This window comes from Opisthocomus hoazin, chromosome 8 (genome assembly GCF_030867145.1).
Source record: "Opisthocomus hoazin isolate bOpiHoa1 chromosome 8, bOpiHoa1.hap1, whole genome shotgun sequence".
Lineage (NCBI taxonomy): Eukaryota > Metazoa > Chordata > Aves > Opisthocomiformes > Opisthocomidae > Opisthocomus > Opisthocomus hoazin.
In genome coordinates, this window is record NC_134421.1 from 1,413,351 (window position 1) to 1,437,551 (window position 24,201).

A 24,201-nucleotide genomic window follows, 5' to 3' on the forward strand; every position below is an offset into this window, starting at 1 on the left:
AATTCGCTCTTCACAGGAAGAGTAGCCAATGAAGCCAATTTACTTAGTGAATTCCATGTTACAAACACATCTGTCCAGGACAAGGACCCCAAGCACCCTTCCTGCATGCTTGCCTTGGGTCCTCTGCAAGGCAGGGGAGGAGATGGGGGGGGAACTGCCAACTCACTACACTGCCACTGAGTACCTGGCCTTAAAATACAATGAATAGCATCAGCCTTTCTCTTCCCAGGAAGATTCACTGATCTGGCCCAGCTCCTGCAGCCGCACCATTTCCCTCTTCCCCGCTTCCCAAAGCACCTTGAGGAGGTCGAAGACATCATCTGCATCGAGGCGGTAGTCACAGAGGCGGTGCAGGATCTCGACCCGGGTGCGCAAGGGCAGCTCCTGGAAGGTGGACTCCCGCAGGGGGTTAGGTTTCCCTTCCTCCAGCTCCCAGCGATAGTTGATGATGTCCTCCAGGTAGCTGTGAAATGTCTGTGATCTAACCAAGGAAACAAAGTCCCACACACTCACTGTAGTTCACCACGCCAGAAACACCTGATGAGACCAAGCAACTCAAAAAATCACAACGCCGAGCCAGCTAACACTGGAAGGAAAACCATGCCCTATGACAGCTATGGTTAGCTGCAGCTCTGTACCTCAGGTTTCCAAAACACAGCAATCTCATTGCAACGCTGCAGGATTTCACATTACACACACAGAGCTTACAGGATGCCGTGTTACTGTTATTTCTTTCCAGCCTGAAAGAGCAAGCTAAACGTGATCTCACCTCAGCCCCATCTACTTTCCATGCCAATGCAGTGCTAGCACGAACACTGACCCTTTGCTAAAACAGGACACAACGAAGCTGGTGAGCCTGATCACCTGCCGCTTCTCCCTCTTTGATGTGGAGACCCTCTTCTTCAGCTTGCCATTTGCTCACCTCTGCCACTGCCAAGCCCCGCACCTCTCTGTGCCTCTTAAGTAGTTTTCCATGACCTGGTTCAGTGCCTCGACACTTTCTGTGGCTGATTATCTCCTCCCCGCTTTGTTGCTGTGTGCTTCCCATAGTCTTGTTGTGGCGCCCTATTCTCCTCTCCCTCCATCCCCAAAGGTGCTGCCACTTTCTGTGTGTTCCTCCACCAGCAGCTCTGGCAGGACATCTGCACAGCCCTGTCAGTGCACGTGGCTTGGACCCTGTCACTCATCAAGGTGCATTCCCAGCATGAGAATACCTCTCTAAAAAGGTTCAGCACAGAATCACAGAATCACAGAATGGTCGGGGTTGGAAGGGACCTCTGTGGGTCATCTAGTCCAACTCTCCTGCCGAAGCAGCGTCACCTACAGTAGGTTGTAGAGGACCTTGTCCAGGCGGGTCTTGAATATGTCCAGAGAAGGAGACTCCACAATCTCCCTGGGCAGCCTGTTCCAGTGCTCCATCACCCTCAGAGTGAGGACTCTCTCCTCTCTAGTCCCCAAGATGATCAAGCTGAGCACTCAAGCTCTTCATAAACACTACTACTAAACCCATCCTTCTCATTTGCTAGCTGGGCCACATTAAGTCCTCCATTCATTGCCAGCAGTTCACCATATAACCCAAGGAAACACACCCCTCACCTGGCGTGGAGGGTGGATATCCCCATCTGACACACACTAGACTGCTGATGGAGCTTAAGGCTAACAGAACTCTTGTCTATATTTTAAGGAGACTTAAGTTCTTCTTCTGACTGCTGAAAATTTCAGGGGAGGGAATGAAAAAGGGCTGGTGAGGCCACATGTCCCTAAATATAAAACTGTTTTAAGATCTGTCCATATCACTTTGAGTCCTGAGACTTGCCAGGCTCTCTCAGCCTGCTTGAGCTGTGTACCCTGAGCACAGCAAAGGGACACACGCACCCCCCCACGCCCCAGCCATTCTTGTACACACAGGAAGTCCATATGCCGGCAAGAACACCACTGGGTACACATTCCCACCATCTCTCGAAAAGGCGGCTCAACTTGATAGGTTTTTGGCACAAACATATTACTCTATATGATTAATGGAACCATGCCAGCGCTACAGAATTGCACTTGCCTGAGAAATTGCTAACTACTACAAAAGTTATTATTTTTGAACAAAGAGATAGAGGAGAACAATCCAACTGGAACAAGGCTGTTAAAAATCAACAAGAAGTTAGCTATTAGACAGGGGGCTCCACATGTTTGGTAAAGACTGGACCTCATTGCAAGGACCATGACTGGATGGTGACTGCAAGAATGAACAGATGCTACATGATTCCTCTAAGCCATGTCCACCTGGCAGCGTTCCCCTTCCTTCTCAAGTGGAGAGAAGCTGATGATAACACCCTGCAGATCACTCCCCACCAGCCTGCTTCTTTCTGACATCAAATGCAAGCTGATCTCCCAGAGATAACTCCTCTCACCAGATGAGTGTTACCAGCGCTCCGGTTGTGTTTCATAGAATCATAGAATGCTTTGGGTTGGAAGGGACCTTTAGAGGTCATCTAGCCCAACCCATCTGCAGCGAGCAGGGACATCGTCAGCTAGACCAGGTTGCTCAGAGCCCTGTCCAACCTGGCCTTGAATGTTTCCAGGGATGGGGCCTCCGCTACCCCTGTGGGCAACCCATTCCAGTGATTCACCACCCTCATGGTAAAAAATTTCTTCCTTATATCTAGTCTAAACCTACCCTCCCTTAGTTTAAAGCCATTACTCCTTGACTTATCACAACAGGCCCTGCTGAAAATATTTTCCCCATCTTTCCTATAGGCCCCTTCAGGTACTGAAAGGCTGCTATAAGGTCTCCCCACAGCCTTGTCTTCTCCAGGCTGAATAATCCCAACTCTCTCAGCCTATCCTCACAGGAGAGGTGATCCAGCCCTCAGATCATCTTTGTGGCCCTCCTCCAGACCCACTCCAACAGGTCCATGTCCTTCTTGTGCTGCGGGCTCCAGGTGGGGTCTCACCAGAGCAGAGTAGTCAGGCAGAATCCCCTCCCTCGACCTGCTGGCCATGCTTCTCTTTGTGCAGCCCAGCATACGGTTGGCCTTCTGGGCTGTGAGTGCACATTGGTGGCTCATGCCTAACTTTTCATCCACCAGTACCCCCAAGTCCTTCTCGGCAGGGCTGCTCTCAAGCCCTTCATCCCTCAGCCTGTACTGATAGCAGGGGCTGGCCCCGACCCAGGTGCAGGACCTCGCACTTTACCTTGTTGGACCTCATGACGTTCACACAGTCCCACCTCTCCAGCTTGTCCAGGTCCCTCTGGATGGCATCTCATCCTTCCTGTGTGTCAACTGCACCACTCAGCTTGGTGCCACTGGCAACCTTCCTGAGGGTGCACTTGATCCCACTATGTGACTGATGAAGATGTTAAACAGTACTGGTCCCAGTACGGACTCCTGAGGGACACCACTTGTCACTGATCTCCATCTGGACACTGAGCTGTTGACCGCTATCCTCTGGCTGTGACCTTCCAACCAATTCCTTATGCACCAAACAGTCCACCCACCAAATCCCTATTTCTCCAATTTAGAGAGAAGGATATTGTGGGGCACCGTGTTGAAGGCTTTACAGAAGTCCAGATAGATCACATCCGTAGCTCTTCCCTTGTCCACTGGTGCAGTCACTCCATCACAGAAAGCCACTAGGTTGGTCAGGCAGGACCTGCCCTTGGTGAAGCCATGCTGGCTGTCTCGAATCACCTCCCTGTCCTCCATGTGCTTCTAGGAGGATCTGTTCCATGAGCTTCCCAGGTACAGAGGTGAGGCTGACACGTCGGTAGCTCCCAGGGTCCTCCTTTCTACCCTTTTTAAAAATGGGCACAATGTTTCCCTTCCTCCAGTCACCAGCAACTTTGCCTGACTGCCATGACTTTTGAAATGTGATGGAGAGTGGCTTGGCAATGACATCAGCCAATTCCCTCAGGACTCTGGGATGCATTTCATCAGGTCCCATAGACTTACGTATGTTCAGGTTCCTCAGGTAGTCCCAAACCTAGTCTTCCTTTACAGTGGGAGGGGCTTTATCGCCCTGGTCCCCATCTTACAGTCCATCAGCTGGGGAGGGGGTGAGGAGACAGGCTGCCAGTGCAGACTGAGGCAAAAAAGTTGTTGAGTACCTCAGCCTTCTCCTCATCTGTTGATACGAGGTTGCCATTCTTGCTCACTGGGGGAGGGCTTTCTCTGACCTTCCTTTTCTGGCTGACATACCTGTAGAAGCCCTTATTATTCTTTGCATTCCTTGACAAGTTCAGCTCCAGCTGCGCCTTGGCCCGCCTGACCTTGACCTCATGCTTACACAACCACGCAGCATCCCTATACTCTTCCCAATGTACCTGTCTCTGCTTCCACTGTCTTTGCAGTTTCCTCTTGTCCTTTAGTTTGACCAGCAGGTCTCAACTCAGCCATGCCGGTCTCTTGCCTTCCTTGCCTGACTTCTTACACCTGGGGACTGAGAGCTCCCGCACTCTATGGAAAGCATCCTTAAAGATCTGCCAGCTCTCTTCTGGTCCCCTGTCCCTGAGGACCATTTCTCAGGGGTCCTATTGACTAACTCCTTGAACAGCTGGAAGTTGGCTTTCCTAAAACTTAGGGTCCTGACTATACTCCTCACCTTTCCCATATCCCTCAGGAGTCTGAACTCCACCAATGCATGATCACTGCAACCCAGGCTGCCTCCAGGCTTGACGTCACCAATGAGCTCACTTGGACTGGTTAGCATCAGGTCCAGTACTGCACCCCTTCGGACAGGGGTGTCAATTACCTTGATTAAAAAGTTATCTTCAATGCATTCTAGGAATCTCCTGGACTGCCTACAGATGCCTGAATGTACCTGGATTTAGTGCCTTCTGCAGCCTTCTACAGCAACTATCCTTTTTTAAAATGAAATATTCAGTGTAGAGTACACCTACCTGAAGTAGCTGTGCATTCCCACAGTGAATGGACTGTCATGTACCTCAAGACCCAATCCAACTTCCAGCAAGGACTTCAACTTGGCAAAAAAGTGGGATACTAGATGCTCTTTATAGACATTTTATCTTTCTTTGAGAGCAGCTAAAATGGTAGAGCAAGATAAATGAACTCATGCAAGTGGTATAAGTATCTGTCTGATCTGATTCAAGAGCACTACTTGATCACACACAGCTTAAATGCTAGATATTTACTGAAGCCGTTGGATTAAAACAAAAAAAAAAAAGACAGATTTGACTCTAGCTTTCAGAACAGAAATAGCGACAAGAACATCTTTTGCTGAAAGCAGGAAAGCAACACCTGTATTCGAATGCTTAGTGTATCGTGGAAGGGAAATGTCTGTAAGGTCTCAGAGAGCATCTGGGTTTCAGACCCCTCAAGTTCATTTCAACTCTGTCAGAGCTCAAGGCAGATTATATCATCAGATCTGATACAGAGGCTCTGGCTATTTCTAATAAAATTGACTGAAAAAACAGTTTCCCTAGGATCCTGAAAAACTAGTGGGTGACGTGGGATGCCAGGAAGAAGCGACAAAAGCAACAGGGCTTTATCTGCTCCTGTCTTTCTGGCTAAAATTTTTTCTATCAAAAAAAAGGGAAAACCATGGCTTAGACATACTTTTACCACTTGGACGAGTTCACTTATCTGGCTTTACCATTTTGGCTGCTCTCAAAGAAAACTGATCCAGGAAGCCCCTCAATTTCAGAAGATCGTCTGAAATCTTTGCCTATGTAACTTTTATTCCCCCTGGGGACTGGCTCTGTTGACTTAACCCATTTGGTTTGAGTTTGACTTTCACACAAGTGGCTAACAGTAGAAATTTCCACCATCCAACCCATGTTCGATACATTACAAGCTCTGTTCTCAAGAGTACTTTGAGTTCCTACCCCCATCAGTTTTTAAAGACAGCTACTGTGCATTTGTCTCTTTGAATGAGAACCAGAGATGGCAACCAGATGTCTCGAAGCATTCCCAATCACTCACAATCTTACCCAATTTATATTTTCCCTCTTCATGGGGGCCAGCCTCTTTCCTCCGGACAAATGTGCGGTGCTTGTCTTCAACCTGTCTGCCACACCTATGGCTAGTCTCACTTGTGGCCTGTCTCTATTAAATTTCCCATTGAAAAAGGTTTCTGAAACAGCCCCCCTCGTTTGGAGAAGAAAATCTGCCAGGAGCACAGCAAACTGTGAGAACGCTGCCCTCGGGGTTCTCCCTTGTGCGAAGCAGAAATGCTCGGGACTAACTCTTTAGCATTATCCACAAAATTCAAAACCAAGAATCAGACAGACCGGGTACAGGAGTGGAATGACCTGGATGCAAGCTGTCAACCCCTTTTTCAAGCTCACAAATAGGACAGTGATAGACCTGCAGGTGTGGCAAATCCTACATAGTCTCTGCTGCAGCTGAGAACCTCCAAAACCTCCTTTGTAGGTGGAAAGAAGGCAGGAAGGAGATCACCGAGATGAGGAGACAGCTTCTCCTCCGGTTCTCAGTATCACCAAGACTTGTAACAACACTCAATCAGCAGAGGCGATGTTAAGTCAGCAATGTCCTTTCTCTACAAATCGGAGTATTCCCAAAGAGGATGGACTGGCACATGGACACACTCTGTCTCAGGGCACGTAACCAAAGGAAAATCAACTCTCGCCTGAAAACTGGGGCTCCTAAAAACGTTTTATAAAAGAGTGTGAGACCATGGGCCAAAATGATTGTCAGCATATCTCAACCACTTCTACTACCCCCTGTCATACAGCAAAAGCATCTTCCATACAGCTCGTTAACCAAAGAAAACTATTTACAGAGATCACCTACAAGAGGTCAGAAAAGCTACCCTGGAGTACTCTGCAACCATAAAATTTCATGCTTCCCACAGACTGTCTTTCTCCCCATGCTAACCTCACTATACTCTGCACTATTAATATTTCAGAAAACCAAGACAAATTTTCCCTCACTTGTCACAATGTCCCTTGCTTTGCACATGCCACCCAATTTGCAAAGGAATTCGCATGGCTGTAGTGGGGAGTGGTGAAATAGTACATGTGTATCAATGCGATACATCCCAGATGGATGCAGGTGATTCTCATGAGCTCAGTGCAATTTCTTCATCTCGTCCCTCCTGGTGGTCTGAAGCCAGAGGGTTGTTAGACATTCCTACCTTTTTTTTTTGCAATGATTAGAAAGATGGTCAAAGCTAAATCACACCTGTGGTTGAAAGTTTTAATGATACATTGTGGACCTCTACATATACAAAAGGAAATCTGCGGCACAGGGAAGGATGCAACCTAGCACATCAGTGTCAAAGGGGAGAAATAGTGGCAGACGATCCACAAGAGTGCCAGGCAGCTCGAGTTGCCTGTGATCTTTAGTAGCAGCTGCAAAAAACTCAAGGCACAAAGAAGATAGGAGCAAGTTAAAGGAGGGTCTCCTCCCTTACATGGGTATTGGTGTCCAGAACAGTCAGAGAAATGATACCCCCCCTGAGAGCTCAGCACCGCAGCCTGACCATCTGCCACCCGGCTGCCTCCCAGAGAGGAAGGTTTCTCTGTGCTCCAGGAGAGGGGAGCTGAGAACTCCTCCCCTTGACTGGGGATCCCAATCTGCCTCTACCGCTGCTTCCCCTGCTTGCAGAAGAGACACCCTTCCTGTTGCCTGGGGTTTTAACACATGGGGCCACACTGCTTTTGGAAAAAAAAGCTTGGCCAGCACATGGAGCAAGACCCCATCCCGTTGTGCGTCACCATGCTCAGCTTCCCCGAAGGGCTCCTTTGGAGACCTCTGGAAGAGAAGGTGAACATGTCACATGGTTGACTGGATATATGGAAAAATTTGGTTGGAGCTTCTGGTGCGCATGCTTGGGAGGGGAAGCTGCACCTCCAGACCCCAGCCCCACAGGCACCCTGGAGAGCAAACTCAACATTAAAAGCCTTCTGAGCAAACTCAGCACTGCCAGGGCTGGAATTACGTATATATACACACACACATTTATTTTTTTTATCCTCCTGCCCATAAGAAGCAGAGCCACTTGTGCTTTTAGTTTTAAAGCCTCCAAAGTAAATGAGATCTTGGCTAGGAAACTGTAAACAAAATCAAGCCAGAAAAACCAAAGCAAAACCAAACAGCGATTCAGTAGGAGAGTTCTCCTGTCAATCTGCACTTCCTGCAGGCAGGACGCCATGGCCCAAGTGTGGAATTACCATCACAGCACACTTCCCTATCTGGTCTATTGCTGCCAATTTTGTTACAAGCCCCCTCTCTCCATTCCCCTCAAAAAAAAAACACCCTACCCTCCCCAACCCCCTCAGCCCTGTGGGAGTAGATATTGGATTGGAAAACAAAACAAAACAAAAAAACCACTAACAACAAAAAACATTAGGATAAGGAGTTGGAAATATCGGAGACCAAAAATCTCTCAAAGATGCTCAGATACTGCTGGCACACACAGATAAGCCTTCTGAAAGTTTAGATGCCAAGTAGCTGGCTGGACCCACTAGCTAGAGTCTCTATCATGTTGACAGTGTTTTCATGCTCTTGTTTCATTGATTTACAAAATGCAACAGAAAACTAAACACTGGAATGCTCTTGAGCTAAAACTGCTGGGAAAATGGCAAGCCTGATCTATGCCTAATCCCAGACAGTATATTGTTCTGTACTTGAGATTAAAACCAAGAACCCTGACAAAACCAGAGGCTGACAGAGAGCGGCAACGACAACAGACCTCCTCCACCTCCTGCCCAAGAGTAGCATGAGGGAGTAACACAGAAAACAAGACTGGGAGAGCTCAGCCTTTCCCTCAAAGACTGTTTAAATAGGAATATAATTACTTTCATCATTCCTTTCACAGAGTTAGCCAGTAAGAAAAATAACAGAGGTGATATTTCTGTCTGGTAAAAGCTTTAAAAGCTGAAAAAGACTTGGATTCCCTCAGCTACCCAGCACCTTTTACAAGGTTCTCAGTAATAAGTGAAAAATAGACTTTTTGGGCATAAAATTCACAGCACACAAGATAACTGTGCTTCTGTGATATCTCTAGTTCAAACAAACAAAAACAAAAAAAATTCAAGGTCTTATCAGAACAGACATTTTATCATGGAATCAAATTTTATCATGGAATCATTTTATCATGGAATCAATTTTATGGACTGAAAATATTTCACCTTATGGGCTGGCACCTTTTAAGTTCTGAACTGGCAAAAAGGCAGCAGATTGGTGTTGGGAGTCACTCAGGTGTTAATGAGCGCACTAACTGATAGATGGCATTCAAGATAACTCTCCCTTCTCCACTAAAGACAGCTTCTTTGCTACAGCAGAGATCAGAAAAGCTGAATTCTTAACAAGTGTACAATGCTTTGGCACAAAGTCAAGCCCTCTAGAACGTAATGGGAAGGATTCAGGGTTTGATGGAATGACCTCAGTCAAACGTCATTAGCAGGGTCAGGAGAAGCAAAGCCTATTTCAGAAGGAAAAATAATGTAAGGGCCCCCATGATCAATCTATCATGACTTGCCAGAAAGAGAAAGCTTAGGCTGACCTTAGAAGTAATATGAATTACTGCTATCAGCCTGACCTTGAGCTCTCATGTAACAATGGAGGCTTTTTTTTTTTTACTGTATTAATGAGCTTTCTTATCAGAGGTGGGGGAGAAGCCTTATGGACCAGCTTGTACTTTACCTTAAAACAACTTACCCTACTGAGAAGCTAAGTCAGGCATGATGCAGGGGAAAAAAAGATACTACCTCATCCTTCTGGAACAGAAAATGGTTGGATAGGTATACTCCAGATTTCCTTCCAAGCCGTCTGTGTGCAGTTCACTCAGAAGGCACGCAAGCCAACAGAAAGTAAGTATTCCTCAGACCATGGGCCAACTTGTCATCCAGGCAATCAGACTGGCAGAGGCTCGGGGGCAACAAGCACCTTGAAGGATCTCTCCTCAAAGCACTTCACCACAGCAGAGCAAAATGTCAGAGAAGCTGGAGATCCAGGAATCATGACCGTAAGCTTTAGCATCCACATTTCATTTCCAATTCAACTATCATCACCACTAGCTGCACCACTGGTGGGGACATACTTCACGAATTCCAGCCAGGGACAGTCTCAAGGGAAGCAGTAACTCCTGGCCACACCAAACTGGTGAAAGGCCTCAGCAAGATCCAACCCTGGCAGAGCCTCTGTGATGGAGGAAACAAACACCCAGGCTCATCCTGCTTTTCAGAGCCCTCTTTTGATGCATGTCTGGAAAAAAACCAGATGGCCTACAAGTGGCTGTGAACAAAAGGAGGACAGCTGACATTAACAGACCCTGAATGAGACCACAACATGGCAGAAGAAAAAGGAAAAAACAAAATCAAACTGGACTGATCAAGGCTCCAGAGTGAAGTTTCTAACTAGAACGAGTTTTCTGAATGAAGATGTTGCCCAAACCTCAAGTAATTCTGTGGCTTACCTGTGTGGCCATCAGGAGCACTGGCAGTCAAGAGGAGGAGAAAGACACCTGAAGAATGAGAGCGCGGATTGCACTGAACTCTACACACATTGACCTTTGTCTTCACCCTTGCTGAACACAGGAAGACATTCTTTCCACATTACAACCATGGTTTTGTTTCAAACCATAAGGACAAAATGATGGCTGGTTAGCAAATGTTAAGTAGCAGCAGCTCTTCCCTAGTCTGGTCTAGACGCCTGTATTTGGCAGTCTGAAACATGAGTGATCAGACATTTCCACATCCATGGAAGATACACCCCAGTCTTCCACAAAAGTAAAGGACAGCAGAATAATTTCATTCCTGTTCCCTGCCCCTCACTTGTTTACCCTCGTAACTTGCTTCCAGAGCTCAAACGTGGCACTGAGACCACCTTCAAGAATATGCTGAAGAGATGCTTAGAGAAGACATCAGGGTTCTGGACCTTTCCTCCAACATGACAACACAAAGTTAGGACAGGGGGTTCTCTAGCAGAAGGGCTGCTTGATCTTGATAAGGAAATCTAATTTACACTGTTGGATGCCAGGGAATCCACTGCCTTCCCAGCTGAACTCATACAGTGTTCATGTTTAGGAGAGGGAAAAAATCAACTAAGAAAAACCAAGGCTGTCAGCAGCTAAGAATACTCCACTCCTCCTCCTCATCTTCCTCCATCTTACCTTGAGTGATCTTCCATACAAGAAAAACTGAGGAAGCTGGAAGGGGAGCTGGCAGATATGCTTGTATCCCACAGAGAGGCAGAATAGGAACAGCTATGGAGCGAGGCAGTGTCTCCAGGGAGGCAGAGAAAATGGAGAGCTGATGTGGGCTGTCTAGTCTAATAAGGGATCACACCACAAGAGCATGTGCTGGCTTGACAGAAGCAAGTGCAGCCACTTAACTTGGGTATGACAGCTGAAGTGGGAGTGTTGCTTTGCAACCCCCCCAAAACAGGGGAGTGTGAAGGAAATAGGGGAAGCCATGAGGTCACCACAGCTGCCCACCCTTCAGGGAGGTTCCAGGTCTGCTGGTGCAAACTTCTCCCCCCAACCACAGCAGAAAAACAAACCAACCAAGGAATTTTCCAGCTTGGGCTCTTTAGCACAACTATACCACACCCATCAACTCTAGAATTAGACAGAGATGCCCTTTTACCTGCTACAAGCTGACATGTGCTGCCTTCCACCCCTTTTTCCTCACACAAGGGACAGGAGGCAAAAAGACCACACCTCCAAAAGGAGACAGCAGCTGTAGGGACTGAACTCATCTCACACGCCAGTGCCACAAAAGGGCATGCTCTGATCTTCCCCAGCTGCCTATGGTCCACACTTCTCCCGGGATTTGGCTTTTATCTAGCAACCACCCTGCACATGACACAGCTGCTGGGGGTGACTTGTTTGTTATTTTGCTGAGAGAAAGCAGAAAAGCAGCACAGATATCAGCACAGAAACAGTACCGTCCCACAATGGCCTCTTCTGAAAAGACTCTTCCCTTAGGCTGGCAAATGCTGGGGACAGGGAGGAGTGCTGAGATAAGGGTCTATTTGATCTTCTCTCCCCCATTCACCCTGGATTGTTCACTGCTTTATGTTCACAAAATGCTAAGGCAGCTAATCAGTGCTCTGTGACCCCTGTTAATTGGGCTGTGTGAGAGAAAGGCAGCACCGGCAGGAGAAATCACACATACCTGTTACTTTGAACTGTCCTGTCGTTTTCCATCTCCCTGCTTGCAGGAGCTCCAAGCACCCTTCTGTAAGCCAGGGCTGCTCGATTTTTGTCGCCATCCCCAGGACCAGCAGGAGGGGCCACAAGTATCTCATGTTGTCATCCTACCTCTAACACCTCAAGGTACAGGGGGGCAACAAAGAGGCACGCTGTTGCTTCTCCTTCCATGTGAGAAGGAGAAAGTGATTTTTGGTGAGGAAAATACAATCTGAAGGCACTTGTGGTCCTTCTTCCACATATGCCAAGTTGCTCCTCACTGCCCTTATGTGCCTCTCTGTTGCTCCCACTCTCCCTCCCCACCACACTACCAGGAAAAAGAGAGCAAATGCCCAGCATCCATCTCCCCATCTCAACCTAGGATGAGCAGCAGCCTATTTGGCCAAGCCAGAGAAACAAAGCAACTGGTGTGAAGATGTGAAGCACTGGAGAAAAGAGAGACTGGATTTGCCAAGCCTGGTGGATTCTGCAGTACTTGGAGGAGGAGGCAGACACGTACAGTTAACTAGATGCATACTGGGTGCGGGGGCCTGCATTTGATTTTTAGGTAGGAGCAAGGGCTGCTTGTGTGCTTTTGTTGGTTGACTAGGGAAAAGAAGAAATAAGAATACGAGCAGCAATAAAACCAGAGCAGTTTTACTAAGAGGGACAGGCCACTTGGGAAGAGTACAGGAATGTGGTCAGAGCGTGCAGGGATGCGACGAGGAAGGCCAAAGCCCACCTGGAATTGAAGTTGGCAAGGGATGTCAAAAACAACAACAAGGGCTTCTTCAAATATATCAGCAGCAAAAGGAAGGCTAGGGACAATGCGGGGCCGCTGCTGAATGAGGCGGGTGTCCTGGTGACGGAGGATGCGGAGAAGGCAGAGCTACTGAATGCCGCCTTTGCTTCAGTCTTCAGTGCCAAGGCTGCCTCTCAGGAATCCCAGGCCCCGGAGGTAAGAGAGGAAGCCTACAGAGAGGATGACTTTCCCTTGGTTGAGGAGGACTGTGTGAGGGATCACTTAAGCAATCTGGACACCCACAAATCCATGGGCCCCGTTGGAATGCACCCACGAGTGCTGAGGGAGCTGGTAGATGTCATTGCTGAGCCACTCTCCATCATCTTTGAGAGGTCCTGGAGGACAGGAGAGGTGCCCGAGGACTGGAGAAAAGCCAATGTCACTCCAATCTTCAAAAAGGGCAAGAAGGAGGACCCAGGGAACTACAGGCCAGTCAGCCTCACCTCCATCCCGGGAAAGGTGATGGAGCAGCTTATCCTGGAGGTCATCATTTAGCAAGTGGAGGAAAAGAAGGTAATCAGGAATAGTCAACATGGATTCACCAAGGGGAAATCATGCCTGACCAATCTGATAGCTTTCTACGATGGCATGACTGGCTGGGTAGACGAAGGGAGAGCCGTAGATGTTGTCTACCTAGACTTCAGCAAGGCTTTTGACACTGTCTTCCATAACATCCTCCTAGGGAAGCTCAGGAAGTGGGGGCTGGATGAGCGGTCGGTGAGGTGGATTGAGAACTGGCTGAATGGCAGAACTCAGAGAGTTGTCATCAGCGGCGCTGAGTCTAGCTGGAGGCCGGTAACTAGTGGTGTCCCCCAGGGGTCAGTACTGGGCCCTGTCTTGTTTAACTGCTTCATCAACGACCTGGATGAAGAGTTAGAATGTACCCTCAGCAAGTTTGCTGATGATACCAAACTGGGAGGTGTGGTAGATACACCAGAAGGCTGTGCTGCCATTCAGCGTGACCTGGACAGGCTGGAAAATTGAGCAGAGAGGAACCTGATGAGGTTCAACAAGGGCAAGTGCAGAGTCCTGCACCTGGCGAGGAACAATCCCATGCATCAGTACAGGCTTGGGGCTGACCTGCTGGAGAGCAGCTCTGCAGAGAGGGACCTGGGTGTCCTAGTGGACGACAGGTTGACCATGAGCCAGCAGTGTGCCCTGGCTGCCAAGAAAGCCAATGGGATCCTGGGGTGCATTAGGAGGAGTGTGGCCAGTAGGTCGAGGGAGGTTCTCCTTCCCCTCTACACTGCCCTAGTGAGGCCTCCTCTGGAGTACTCTGTCCAGTTCTGGGCTCCCCAGTTCAAGAAAGATGAAGAGCTACTGGAAAGAGTCCAGCGCAGGGCTACGAGGATGGTGAGGGGACTGGAGCATCTGTCCTACGAGGAGAGGCTGAGGGAGCTGGGCTTGTTCAGCCTGAAGAAGAGAAGGCTGCGAGGTGACCTAATATATACTTACAAATACCTGAAGGGTGGGTGTCAGGAAGATGGGGCCAAGCTCTTTTTAGTGGTGCCCAGCGACAGGACAAGGGGCAATGGGCACAAACTGAAGCACAGGAAGTTCCGTCTGAACGTGAGGAAGAATTTCTTCCCTCTGAGGGTGGCGGAGCACTGGAACAGGCTGCCCAGGGAGGTTGTGGAGTCTCCTTCTCTGCAGATATTCAAGACCTGCCTGGACAAGGTCCTCTGCAGCCTGCTCTGGGTGACCCTGCTTCGGCAGGAGGGTTGGACTGGATGGCCCACAGAGGTCCCTTCCAACCCCTACCATCTGTGATTCTGTGATTCAGTCAGAAACATCCCAAACAACAGCTGAAGGTCTATGGTACCAAAGGAAGAGAAAGTCCTTGGGGAAAATGCGATGAGCAAGAGGATGCATACACTGCCCAGATTCAGAGAATATTGGCAGAATTAAAACAAAACTTAAAACATGATGCCTACCTGTTTGTCTTTCAAAGCTAGCTCAACCCTTCCTTCTAACTCCGTGAGTCTCTGCACAGTCTCCATGAAGTGAAGACTTGTGCTCTCAATGTATGGAGGGTTTTGGGGTAGTGGTGTGGACAGAGAAGCAGGAATCCCCTCCCCCACTACTGAAGCTGCAATTTGAGTGAAAACTGATAATGGCAAATCAATGGGTTGGATAACTGGATTAAAACGGGGAAGAGTAATTCTGCTGAAAGATCTTGAAACATCACTGTGGTGAGCAAGCAGTATTGCTATACACATTTGTGAAAACAGGAATTAAGGTAGCAAGAGATTAACAGGATTATTTACCTTGAACAAAGAAGAGAGGATCTGAGACAGTTTAAAAATTGTCTATTTCCTTAATTGTAACTGCATAAATACAATTAATTAAATGTGATTATGCTATTTTCCATGGGCATCATAAGGTTTGACTCAGGATGACCATGTTCACACCAAAGGTGTGTTTAAACACACCTGCCCAGCTTTGCCAACATACTAATGCCACTGTACTTTTCAATTTTACCTTTAAGGAACTACCCTGAAACAATTGAAGGGTACAATAACAAAACAGTTGCCTTCAGTGTCATGTACAACCCATGAGAGCAGCAAGGGGATGTTTAAACACCAAGAGGAAACCAGCTCTGCAATCAGCCACTCACATGCATTTTCCTACCTACCATCATGTTGAAACATGCACCACAGCCCCAACATGGAGGACAGCAGATGACATTGCAGCTACTTTTTCTCTTCTTGCCTAAAGATAGAGACCTTAGTTCCTTGAAATAAGGCTGAAATTGTAAAATACTGTGCATCTGGAAATATATAGGAACCTCCAGAAAACTCCTGGGTAAGACCGTCTGTCAGATATCCTGCCTGTGTGAATAGGAAGACTTGAGTGTCCATCAGGCAATAAGTGGCTTCTGTTTCCTTTTCAGGGGTTGCACTGGACAGTCCATCAATCACAGAGGAGACAAGATGCATATCCCCAGCACTGTTCAGCCGTTCTTTTCCTGCCTTGTGGAATCAATCTTTTGAGTCGAGAGAACCAAGAAAGAGGCAGTATCAGTTGCTGAAGCTTCACTCAGAAAGAGAGGCAGAGCCTGTACTTGAACAGGGTGGTACCAGTGCTGATGCCATCACATGTTATGTCAGAGGTGGAAAGGACTAAGGAAAGAAGTTATCTCACCCCAAGTGCCTATGATAAATCCACGATGGAACTGAAAATGTCTATCATGCCTGAAGAAAGTTGGGCATCAAGCTGGCATGTGATACTGTGGGAGAATACAAGGGAGATGCCTAAGTGTATGTCACCTCTTGCCCTGTGATGACACTGGTCTTGGCTGAGGAAAAGCCAGGGAAAATGGCTTTCATTAAGCAATTAATTCCCTAGCATACTAATGAATAGGGTCAGAGGGCTGAGCAGAGTCGGAGCCTAAAGAGATCTATCACTGCAGCTAGACTGGAAACATGGATTTTTTCCCTGCCAGTATGCTCAGATCAAGTTGCAAGAATCTCCCGAGACCCTGAAGTGCAGTTTTCTGTCAGGCTCAAAATCAGAAAATGAGAGACACCGCCACTGACAAGGGCAGAATGGCAGGAGGCAGAAGAAAGGTCCTGAGTCTCAAAGCCAACATCGGGGTGTGTACTGAAGGCACTGGAGTGTAGGCTGGTACCAAAGGACAGGAAGAAAATGGTGATGAGATGTCACGAGGATCTGTACTAAGGTTGGTAATACTGGTACACAAGACAGAGGTGCAGAGTAGGAGAGCCAGCTGAAGGAAGAATGCACTGATCCGCAGGGCACAGCTGGTCTCCTGGTGAAGCGCAGGATCACCAAGAGAAGATTAAGGAATACTGATGACAAACTGGAGACTTTACAGGCACATCAGCAGGCAGCAGGCTTGATGACACTGACAGACTTAATGGTAGAAGTAAATTATGTCATTTTTTGCATGCAATGGAAAAGCAAAGAACCTAGGTGCTCTGCAGAGCATATACTCCCAACGTAACAAATCTGAGACACAGCAGTTCCCCAAGTCAGTTTTTGTGCTTGAGGAGCAATTTCTCGGCCTCAAAACAAAACCACTTGACATGGACGCTTCTGAGCACAACTTAGCAACGGGAGGTACCTTCCCCCAGCCCCCCAGAGAGGGGGTCAGATTTTTGTCAGCCTTGTAAAGGAAGTCAGACAAAGGCAGGAGGGTCCCTAGGTGGGGTGAAATGATGATCCTGAAAGCCCCTGATCAGCAGGTGAGAGCTGCTCCTCCAGTCTCAGCATGGATGGATGCCTCCCTGCACCCCCTCAGGAATTCAGAGTGCTGCATTCTTCTCTGCCCAGTTCTTCCCCAAGGCTTATCAGGCACGGAGGATGGAAATCACTTATAGGCATAATGATCCCACAGCCAGGACAGCGTCTGAAGCCTGGGGGCTTCTGCATTGCTTCTGTGTCAAGTACCTTCAGCTTTGAATAAAAAAGACAATCTCTTGAAGGATCAAAAAGGAAAAAAAGAACCAGTGTTAGAACTATTTATGAACTAACCCAAGAACTGGTTACAGGTTAGATATAATAAAAAGGGGGAGAGAAGGATTTGGGTGTTCAAGAGAGAAACAAGTACCTTGAGGGAAGCCAACTCTGTCAATCAGTGAGGGGGGACTTGGGTACCACTGGTGTGAGGTGAGAGGGCTGGTAAGACGCAGGCTGCCAACTACGACTTTGAAAGGTTCTGCGAAGGGAGACTTTGGTTCGTGCATGCTGGGTGTATAGCCAGTGCATGCTGATCTGACCTTGAAAAGAGGACAGCTGACACTAACAGACCCTGAATGAGACCACTACATCGGAGGAGAAGAAGAAAAAAGTAAATAAAAAAATCGAACTAGACTGATCAAAGCTCCAGAGTGAAGTTTCTCCTCCAGAGTCAGAAAGACAGAAGAGACTGCTGGAGTACAAGACCATCACAAGGCACGTACAGGCCTGCCTCTTGTCCTCCACTTCTAACTAGAACGAGTTTTCTGAATGAAGACATTGCCCAAACCTCAAGTAATTCTACGGCTGACTTGTGTGGCCATCAGGAGCACTGGCAGTCAAGGGGAAGAGTGCAGTCCTTAAGGGAGGGATCTCGATGGCCACACAGACACAATAAAGTGTGAGAATCGTGGCTCCAATGTCTGCAATTGCCACCTGCTGCCTCCATGCACACGCTTTGATTCTTAAGGCATGGAGTATTTTCCCCCATGTTTTGTGTCTTATTTTATGACAGCCAACCACACAGTGTATGCCCAACAAGAAGTCACTTCGGACGTGATGAAATTAAGATAAGCCCTTAGCAGCCTCTGTCTCAGGAGGGTTGAATACAGCCTTCTGGATGGTCCAGAATAAAGGAAAGTACCTAGAGCCCAACTTTCACCTTGTGAACTGACTTGGTAAGACAGCAAGGGCTTTGGTTGGTCTGTGATGGCATTTCACTTCTCCCACCAATTACCTTCATGTGCATCTAACCAGGGTTCAATCCATGCATGCCAATTTTCATCCACATGCTTCTTTCTTTCTACTACTGTTCTTTGATGGTAAAGCTCTTTCTGAAGACAAGCAGATCAAGCCCTTGGGAGTTGGAGCCAATTAAGCTATGAAAGACCCAAATACATCTCCTATATTCTGAAAGGCAACTAAGAACGAGGCTCATTGTGCCCTCCATTCAGACTGGAAGAAGATCATTACTTACTATTCATTCCTTGGTCCTTGTAGAACAAGTGAAGCCAGCTTAATGCTGCATTGTTCATTCCTAGTGCCCATCAACAGAAAGCATGCTCCCAATTCATAGCCATAAGGAAACACAACAATATTGCTGGGCCATAAGCTCTTCCAATTGTTCAGGGGCTGCAGAGAGAACCTTAGGGTCATACAGTGATGTTGAGCACTGTGGGCAAGAAGCAAGAGTTATTGTCTTGATGACGACGAGGAAGTAGGACACATGCATGTATTATGGCACAAATCTGTATGAAACAAGCCCTTATGTGCCTTGCTGCCCATAGCAAAATATGCGTTATGTGGGAGAAGAGAGTCTCTTCTGAGGTAAAACATACCTGAGGAAGAAAGGAAGGTAAGATAAGATATAACTTAAAAGTATAGGTGACTTAGAACAGAGACTGACATGACAACACCAAATCAGCTTAGTAGCTGGCCAGCAGTCGCTCCAGCTCTTCATCAAGCTAGCCTGGGACTAAAAGGCTCCAAGAAAATAATTTCAGAATTTCTCCAACATTCACCCTTGGGCTGAAAATTGGTTTCTGAACCTCACTGAGGTGCTGGGAGGTGGCCTGCAAGCATACTGGAGCAAAAATCTTTCACAAGTGGTTTGGAGCATCACTATCTTCAAATACAAGTTTCAAAAGTGAGGGCAAAGGTTTCATGGGGAGAGCACTTCCACATCTTGTCCCTCTCTCTCCCTCACTCTTTGTCTTCTTCCTTCAAAGGAGAAGGTGTTTTCACTTGCCTTCTCAATTTCTTTCTTCATCATTGCTTTCTTCCTCCTCTCTGGAGTAGCTGGTCTGCAGCATCAATAACTTAAAAATACAGGTGTCCATTTCATTTTTCAAACTGACACTGGCATGATGACATCGCAGTCTCCAAGACCTTTCACTGACTGTTCTCTATTCATCCTGTGAAGTTTAGCCGCCTATTCCTCCCTGTTAACGTTTTGCATATCTCTCTCTCCCCAGCTGTCCAATCTATTTGTCTCACATCCAGCTGCCCTGACAATAACAGCACAGCTTTCATGCTCTTTCGTCGACCATTTTCTTTCCTTATTTTCCACCATATCTATGGAACAGCACTTCCAGAACATGCTACCGAATTTTCTTCAAATTCTTCTTTAAAGATTCATCTTATTCAACTGAGAATCAAAGACATTTACTTAGTTTTATTTATACTTGAACTGTATGATTTTATTCCACTGTGTTTCTCGTTAATCTTTGAATGACCATGTTATTTCACTGCTGTAATCTCATCCTTCCTTTCCCAATATCTGCCAGCTGCCTCATTTTCACTTTTTACCCTTTAAAAGGCTCACCTTGCATGGCTTGCCTATTATTATAATAAATATTAATATTAGATTCAAGATGAGCAATGTAGCCACTTCATCTCCCTTGCGCCCTCACGATATCTCCTGTGCCGAAGATACTGGGTCGATTCCAGAGGCCATCTACCAATCTCCATGATGCATGCATGGCAGCACTTGTTAAAAGTCAGACTGTAAATAATGCTGATCTTGTTGATATTCACCTGGCATTCATGAATATGATGCTGCATTAAGTGAGGTGCTTTGTGGCTGGGCCATTGAAACAGTTGTTATAATCAAGGTCACTGGCACAATCGCAAGAGCCAGCTGTTAAAACTCTTTCCAAAAGGCAGTGGTCCTCAGGTCTGCTGCAACTGGGCTTAGACTAGCTGCCCCAGATGTTATGGCATGGACTGAAGTACTGAATTCATTCAGACTGTCTTAGTACCTTGGCTTAGCTCTTCCCACACCCTTGTTCACCGCAGTATCCATGAGACTGAAAACCTGGCACTGGTTTGCCAGCTAACCGAGTCGAGCTGCCGCTGTATCCCCCAGACTAGGCCAACATACCGCGGTTCTTAAAGGATGCAGCTCACGTAGTCACATGCAGATGGGCAATTTCAAGATGTTAAAGAGTTATACCGAGGTCACTTTTATCAAAACATGACACCTCGGGTAACCCCCAGAGTAGTGTGTAAAGACATAGTCCACACAGAATAAAGAACAGGGATGGACAAAAGCGACAAAGCAGAAGGAAGAAGCAAAATACTCAGAGCTATTAAACGCAGTCCTCAGAAATGGGCATTCTGCCCCGATGGGTTAGAAAATTTCAGGTTATCCCTTCTCTCTTTCTGATGAAAGCTCAAGTCATTATAGAACAAGCATGAGAAAATAAGCAGAATAGAGGCAGCATTCTTGATTGGCAATTCAACAAGTAGGGAATATAGCTCTTCAAATTACATACTGGTAGTATTTCTCAATGTCACCACTAAGGATATGAAATAAATAACTAAGACAATTGCAGGGGAGGGAAGAGGGTTAAGGAATATCCTCTCACTATCCATATTAGAACAAACCAGGTACAAGCTACAAGCCAAAGACTCCAAGGTTAGTTACAGATCCAGAAAGAACTTAAGGTGGGCGCAAAACAGATGATCCACTTGGGAAAAAAGAAACTGCAATGCATTAAGGGAAGAAACAACAAGAAAAAAGATAACTGATGTTCCTAAGGAAGTAAATTCTGCCTGTGGTGCCACAGAAGTCAATTAGATAGTTTTCAGCTACGGTGATGGACCAACGTCCTGAGGTATATGAAAAAAATTAAAATCTCATGGAGCACAGGCAAGAGCATAGACATTGTTTTTGTTCCTCCTCACTTTCTGGCACCTTTATCCATGTTGGAAGAATAAAAAATAAAACATGTTATAACAAAAAGCAATTAAAATGTTTTTCCAGAGACAACAGCAGTACACAAAATGTCTCCTCCAATGAGAAATATGATAAAGTCATTGAAACTTTTTATGCCATCACGTTAGAAAAACAGCAAAAATGCAGTAACAGAGCAGTGAAGAATGAGTTTCACCCAAAGAAATGCTGAACAGTGAGAGCTTTTCTGGATTATTTTAGTTGAGCATACACATCCATGTCACACCATCACTTCTTACTTAAAAACAGCTGCAGAATGCTCCTGCTGCGGCTGCTGCTGTTAGCTGAAGCTCTGATCTTCCTGCCTTGATACAAGTCATCAAGTCCCATTTCCTGCTGGAATTAAAGTGGCAGCCCCTAGGGACTATGCAGCTGCCCAATCTATATCAGAGAGAATCTGAGGCAAGCACTAGTATTTTTTCAAACTGCTCAATTTTTATTTATTTATGTTTTATAAACTCCAACTTCTGTTAAGAGTTTTCTCCCTTGTCACTTCCCACTTCCCAGACAGTTGCATTTTGAAACAATTAGAGAAAACATAGACTCTTCAAGGCCTGTGCAGAAAAGCTAGAGGCAGGAAAAATGTATGGGTAACACACTGGCATCAAACCAAACCATGTCTACAACATAAAACTGAGCCAAGAGATCTAACATAAAGGTTCAAGGATATTAGTTACTGCATCGTTAGTAGTTAGATGGTATAGACGGTATACGAATACTATGGAGAGCATTTATAAAACCAGAAAAGCTGCAGATCATGGCACAAAACTATTTTGGGTCAGAGCAAAAAGAGGAGAGCAACAGGGAAACTGTTCTGGTCGAGAGCTCAAACCACCTGGGCCAGGCAAGGACAGCTACAGAGTCAACGCAAAAGATGCTAGAAGCCAGAAATGCAGACTACTGTCTCTTTGGTTCTGTACTTCTACAGTGATTAACATGGCAAGAACCAGGTCAATGAAGACTGTTCCTAACAGCTATGACAGGTTCTGATAAATAAGAATTTGGAGAAGATCATGTGTCATCCCACTAACTATTGTCTGTAGTTAAACACAGATATCCATAACTCAAAGAAAGTCTTAAGTTAACAGACATTCAACACTCCTTAACCATCAAGCAGGGCAAAAAATGTCTGTGTCTCGTATGTGATTCTTTTTTTTTAAAAAAAAATCTGTCACAAAGGATATCAAAACCAAAGTAAAGTTGCTCTACTTCAAAACCAAGAGTCACAGAAGCTTACAAAAGTATTAATCTCTTTTTTTCCAAAGAATAAAAAGCAAATCAAACTAGAGTATGTTAAATTGTGCATTAGAAGGGCTCTCAGCTAGGTTGCACTTCAAGAATTACTTAAGAGCACATTATAATTAGGAAAGGTATGTGACAGTTTTATACCCCTCTACGATGCATGATTAAAGCCAGGCAGCCCAGCTCCACCGCAAGTTCTGCATGCCGTCAAAACAGATGTGACAAGAACGACAAGCTGCTCCCAGAGAGACTGTGAGAAAACATAGGCAGATAACATTTTGGTCATCAAACAGGTAAGTCGCGATAATTAAACCTCAAAACCCCTTGGAGAGGTAGGTAAACTATGTTTTACATGAGGTTATATGAAGCATCTTGTGCTTGAGCCACTGTGCACCAGCCCAAGAACAAAGATGACAAGCTCCTACCTCCCTCTCTAAGGTGCAACAGGGAGCAAAGTTTACAGCATAAAGATTAACCGCTCACAGCCTCGGCACGAGGATGGGGAGCACAAAAGGCTGGAGAAACCGCTGCTGTAACACCACTGTGATGGTGTGTGAAGTTACTGACTTTTCACAGGCGAGACAGATAACCTACTGTCTGTCTGCAACAGAAAAATATGGAGTCCTGGCCCATTGTGAAAAGCCAAATCCAAACTCCACACAAATTCTGCCTGTTACGTTTACATGTCTTTGTGCACTGAGCACTCTAAAAACCAATTAGAGGCTCAACTCCTTACCATTCACTGCGGACAAACTAGGTACAGTAGGGAAGCTGTGCATCAGCCAAGGCCTATGCCTCTTGAATTTGGGCTGGAGGGAACAAAGTTTGTGGAAATAAATGTGTAAGGAACAAGAAGAAATTAGGCTGTAAATACACACATTCATTTTGGATAAATATTCCATGGCTGATTTGTATGGGTGAAACAAACAGTGGGGCAAGATGGGAAGTGTATCCAAGCCATAATTTTTACTCTCCTTTATCTGTAAGTTTCCATATTTAGACTATATCTTAATGCTTCTTCCTTCATGACATCCCTCAGCATACAGCACCTGTCCCTCTTTCCAGGTAGCCTCCTCCATTGCTTCCTCTGCAGTGCTTCAGAGCCCACCTCCCTAACTTCTCAGTGGCTCCAGGCAGTTTTCCTGCCACATTCCTTCAGCCGTTTCCACAGTGCTGATCCTGTTGTGCTCTTTTCCCCATCTCCTCTGCAGAAATTACTTTTCTAGTTATTCCCCTACCTACAAGGTACACCCAAGGTACCCCTTCTACAGGAAGTGCTGTAGAGAAGTGCAGCTGGTTTCTCCTTCAGGCACCTCACACTTTCCCTAGCACAACCGTTCAGGCAAGGTGTAAGTTCTCACAACTTCACTACGTGACTTCGCGCTCCTCCGTTTCCTAAGGCACCTCTCATACACGGACAGATGCACCACTACGCAGGTACCTGCCTATGCCGCACATGCACCCTGACTAGGCTGCACAAAGCCACGGCTGGGTTACCAGCTCTTCCTTCTGCGATGACACTACCTCCTTGAAGATTCTGCATCCCAGAGTTAACTAAAGGTGTATTTGCACAGGCACAAAGTGGGACCAACATGCAATACTGAATAACTAC

The 24,201-nt window shown here is 46.5% G+C and overlaps 1 protein-coding gene across 1 annotated transcript in view; it reads right to left on the reverse strand.

Moving 5' to 3' along the window:
- CECR2 (CECR2 histone acetyl-lysine reader) overlaps window positions 1-24,201 on the reverse strand; it is a 110,093-nt gene that overhangs the window by 30,649 nt on the left and 55,243 nt on the right. Inside the window, exon 3 of the mRNA XM_075429380.1 lies at window positions 298-481. Coding sequence (XP_075285495.1) covers window positions 298-481 — 184 coding nt within the window. The remainder of the gene's footprint in view (window positions 1-297; window positions 482-24,201) is intronic.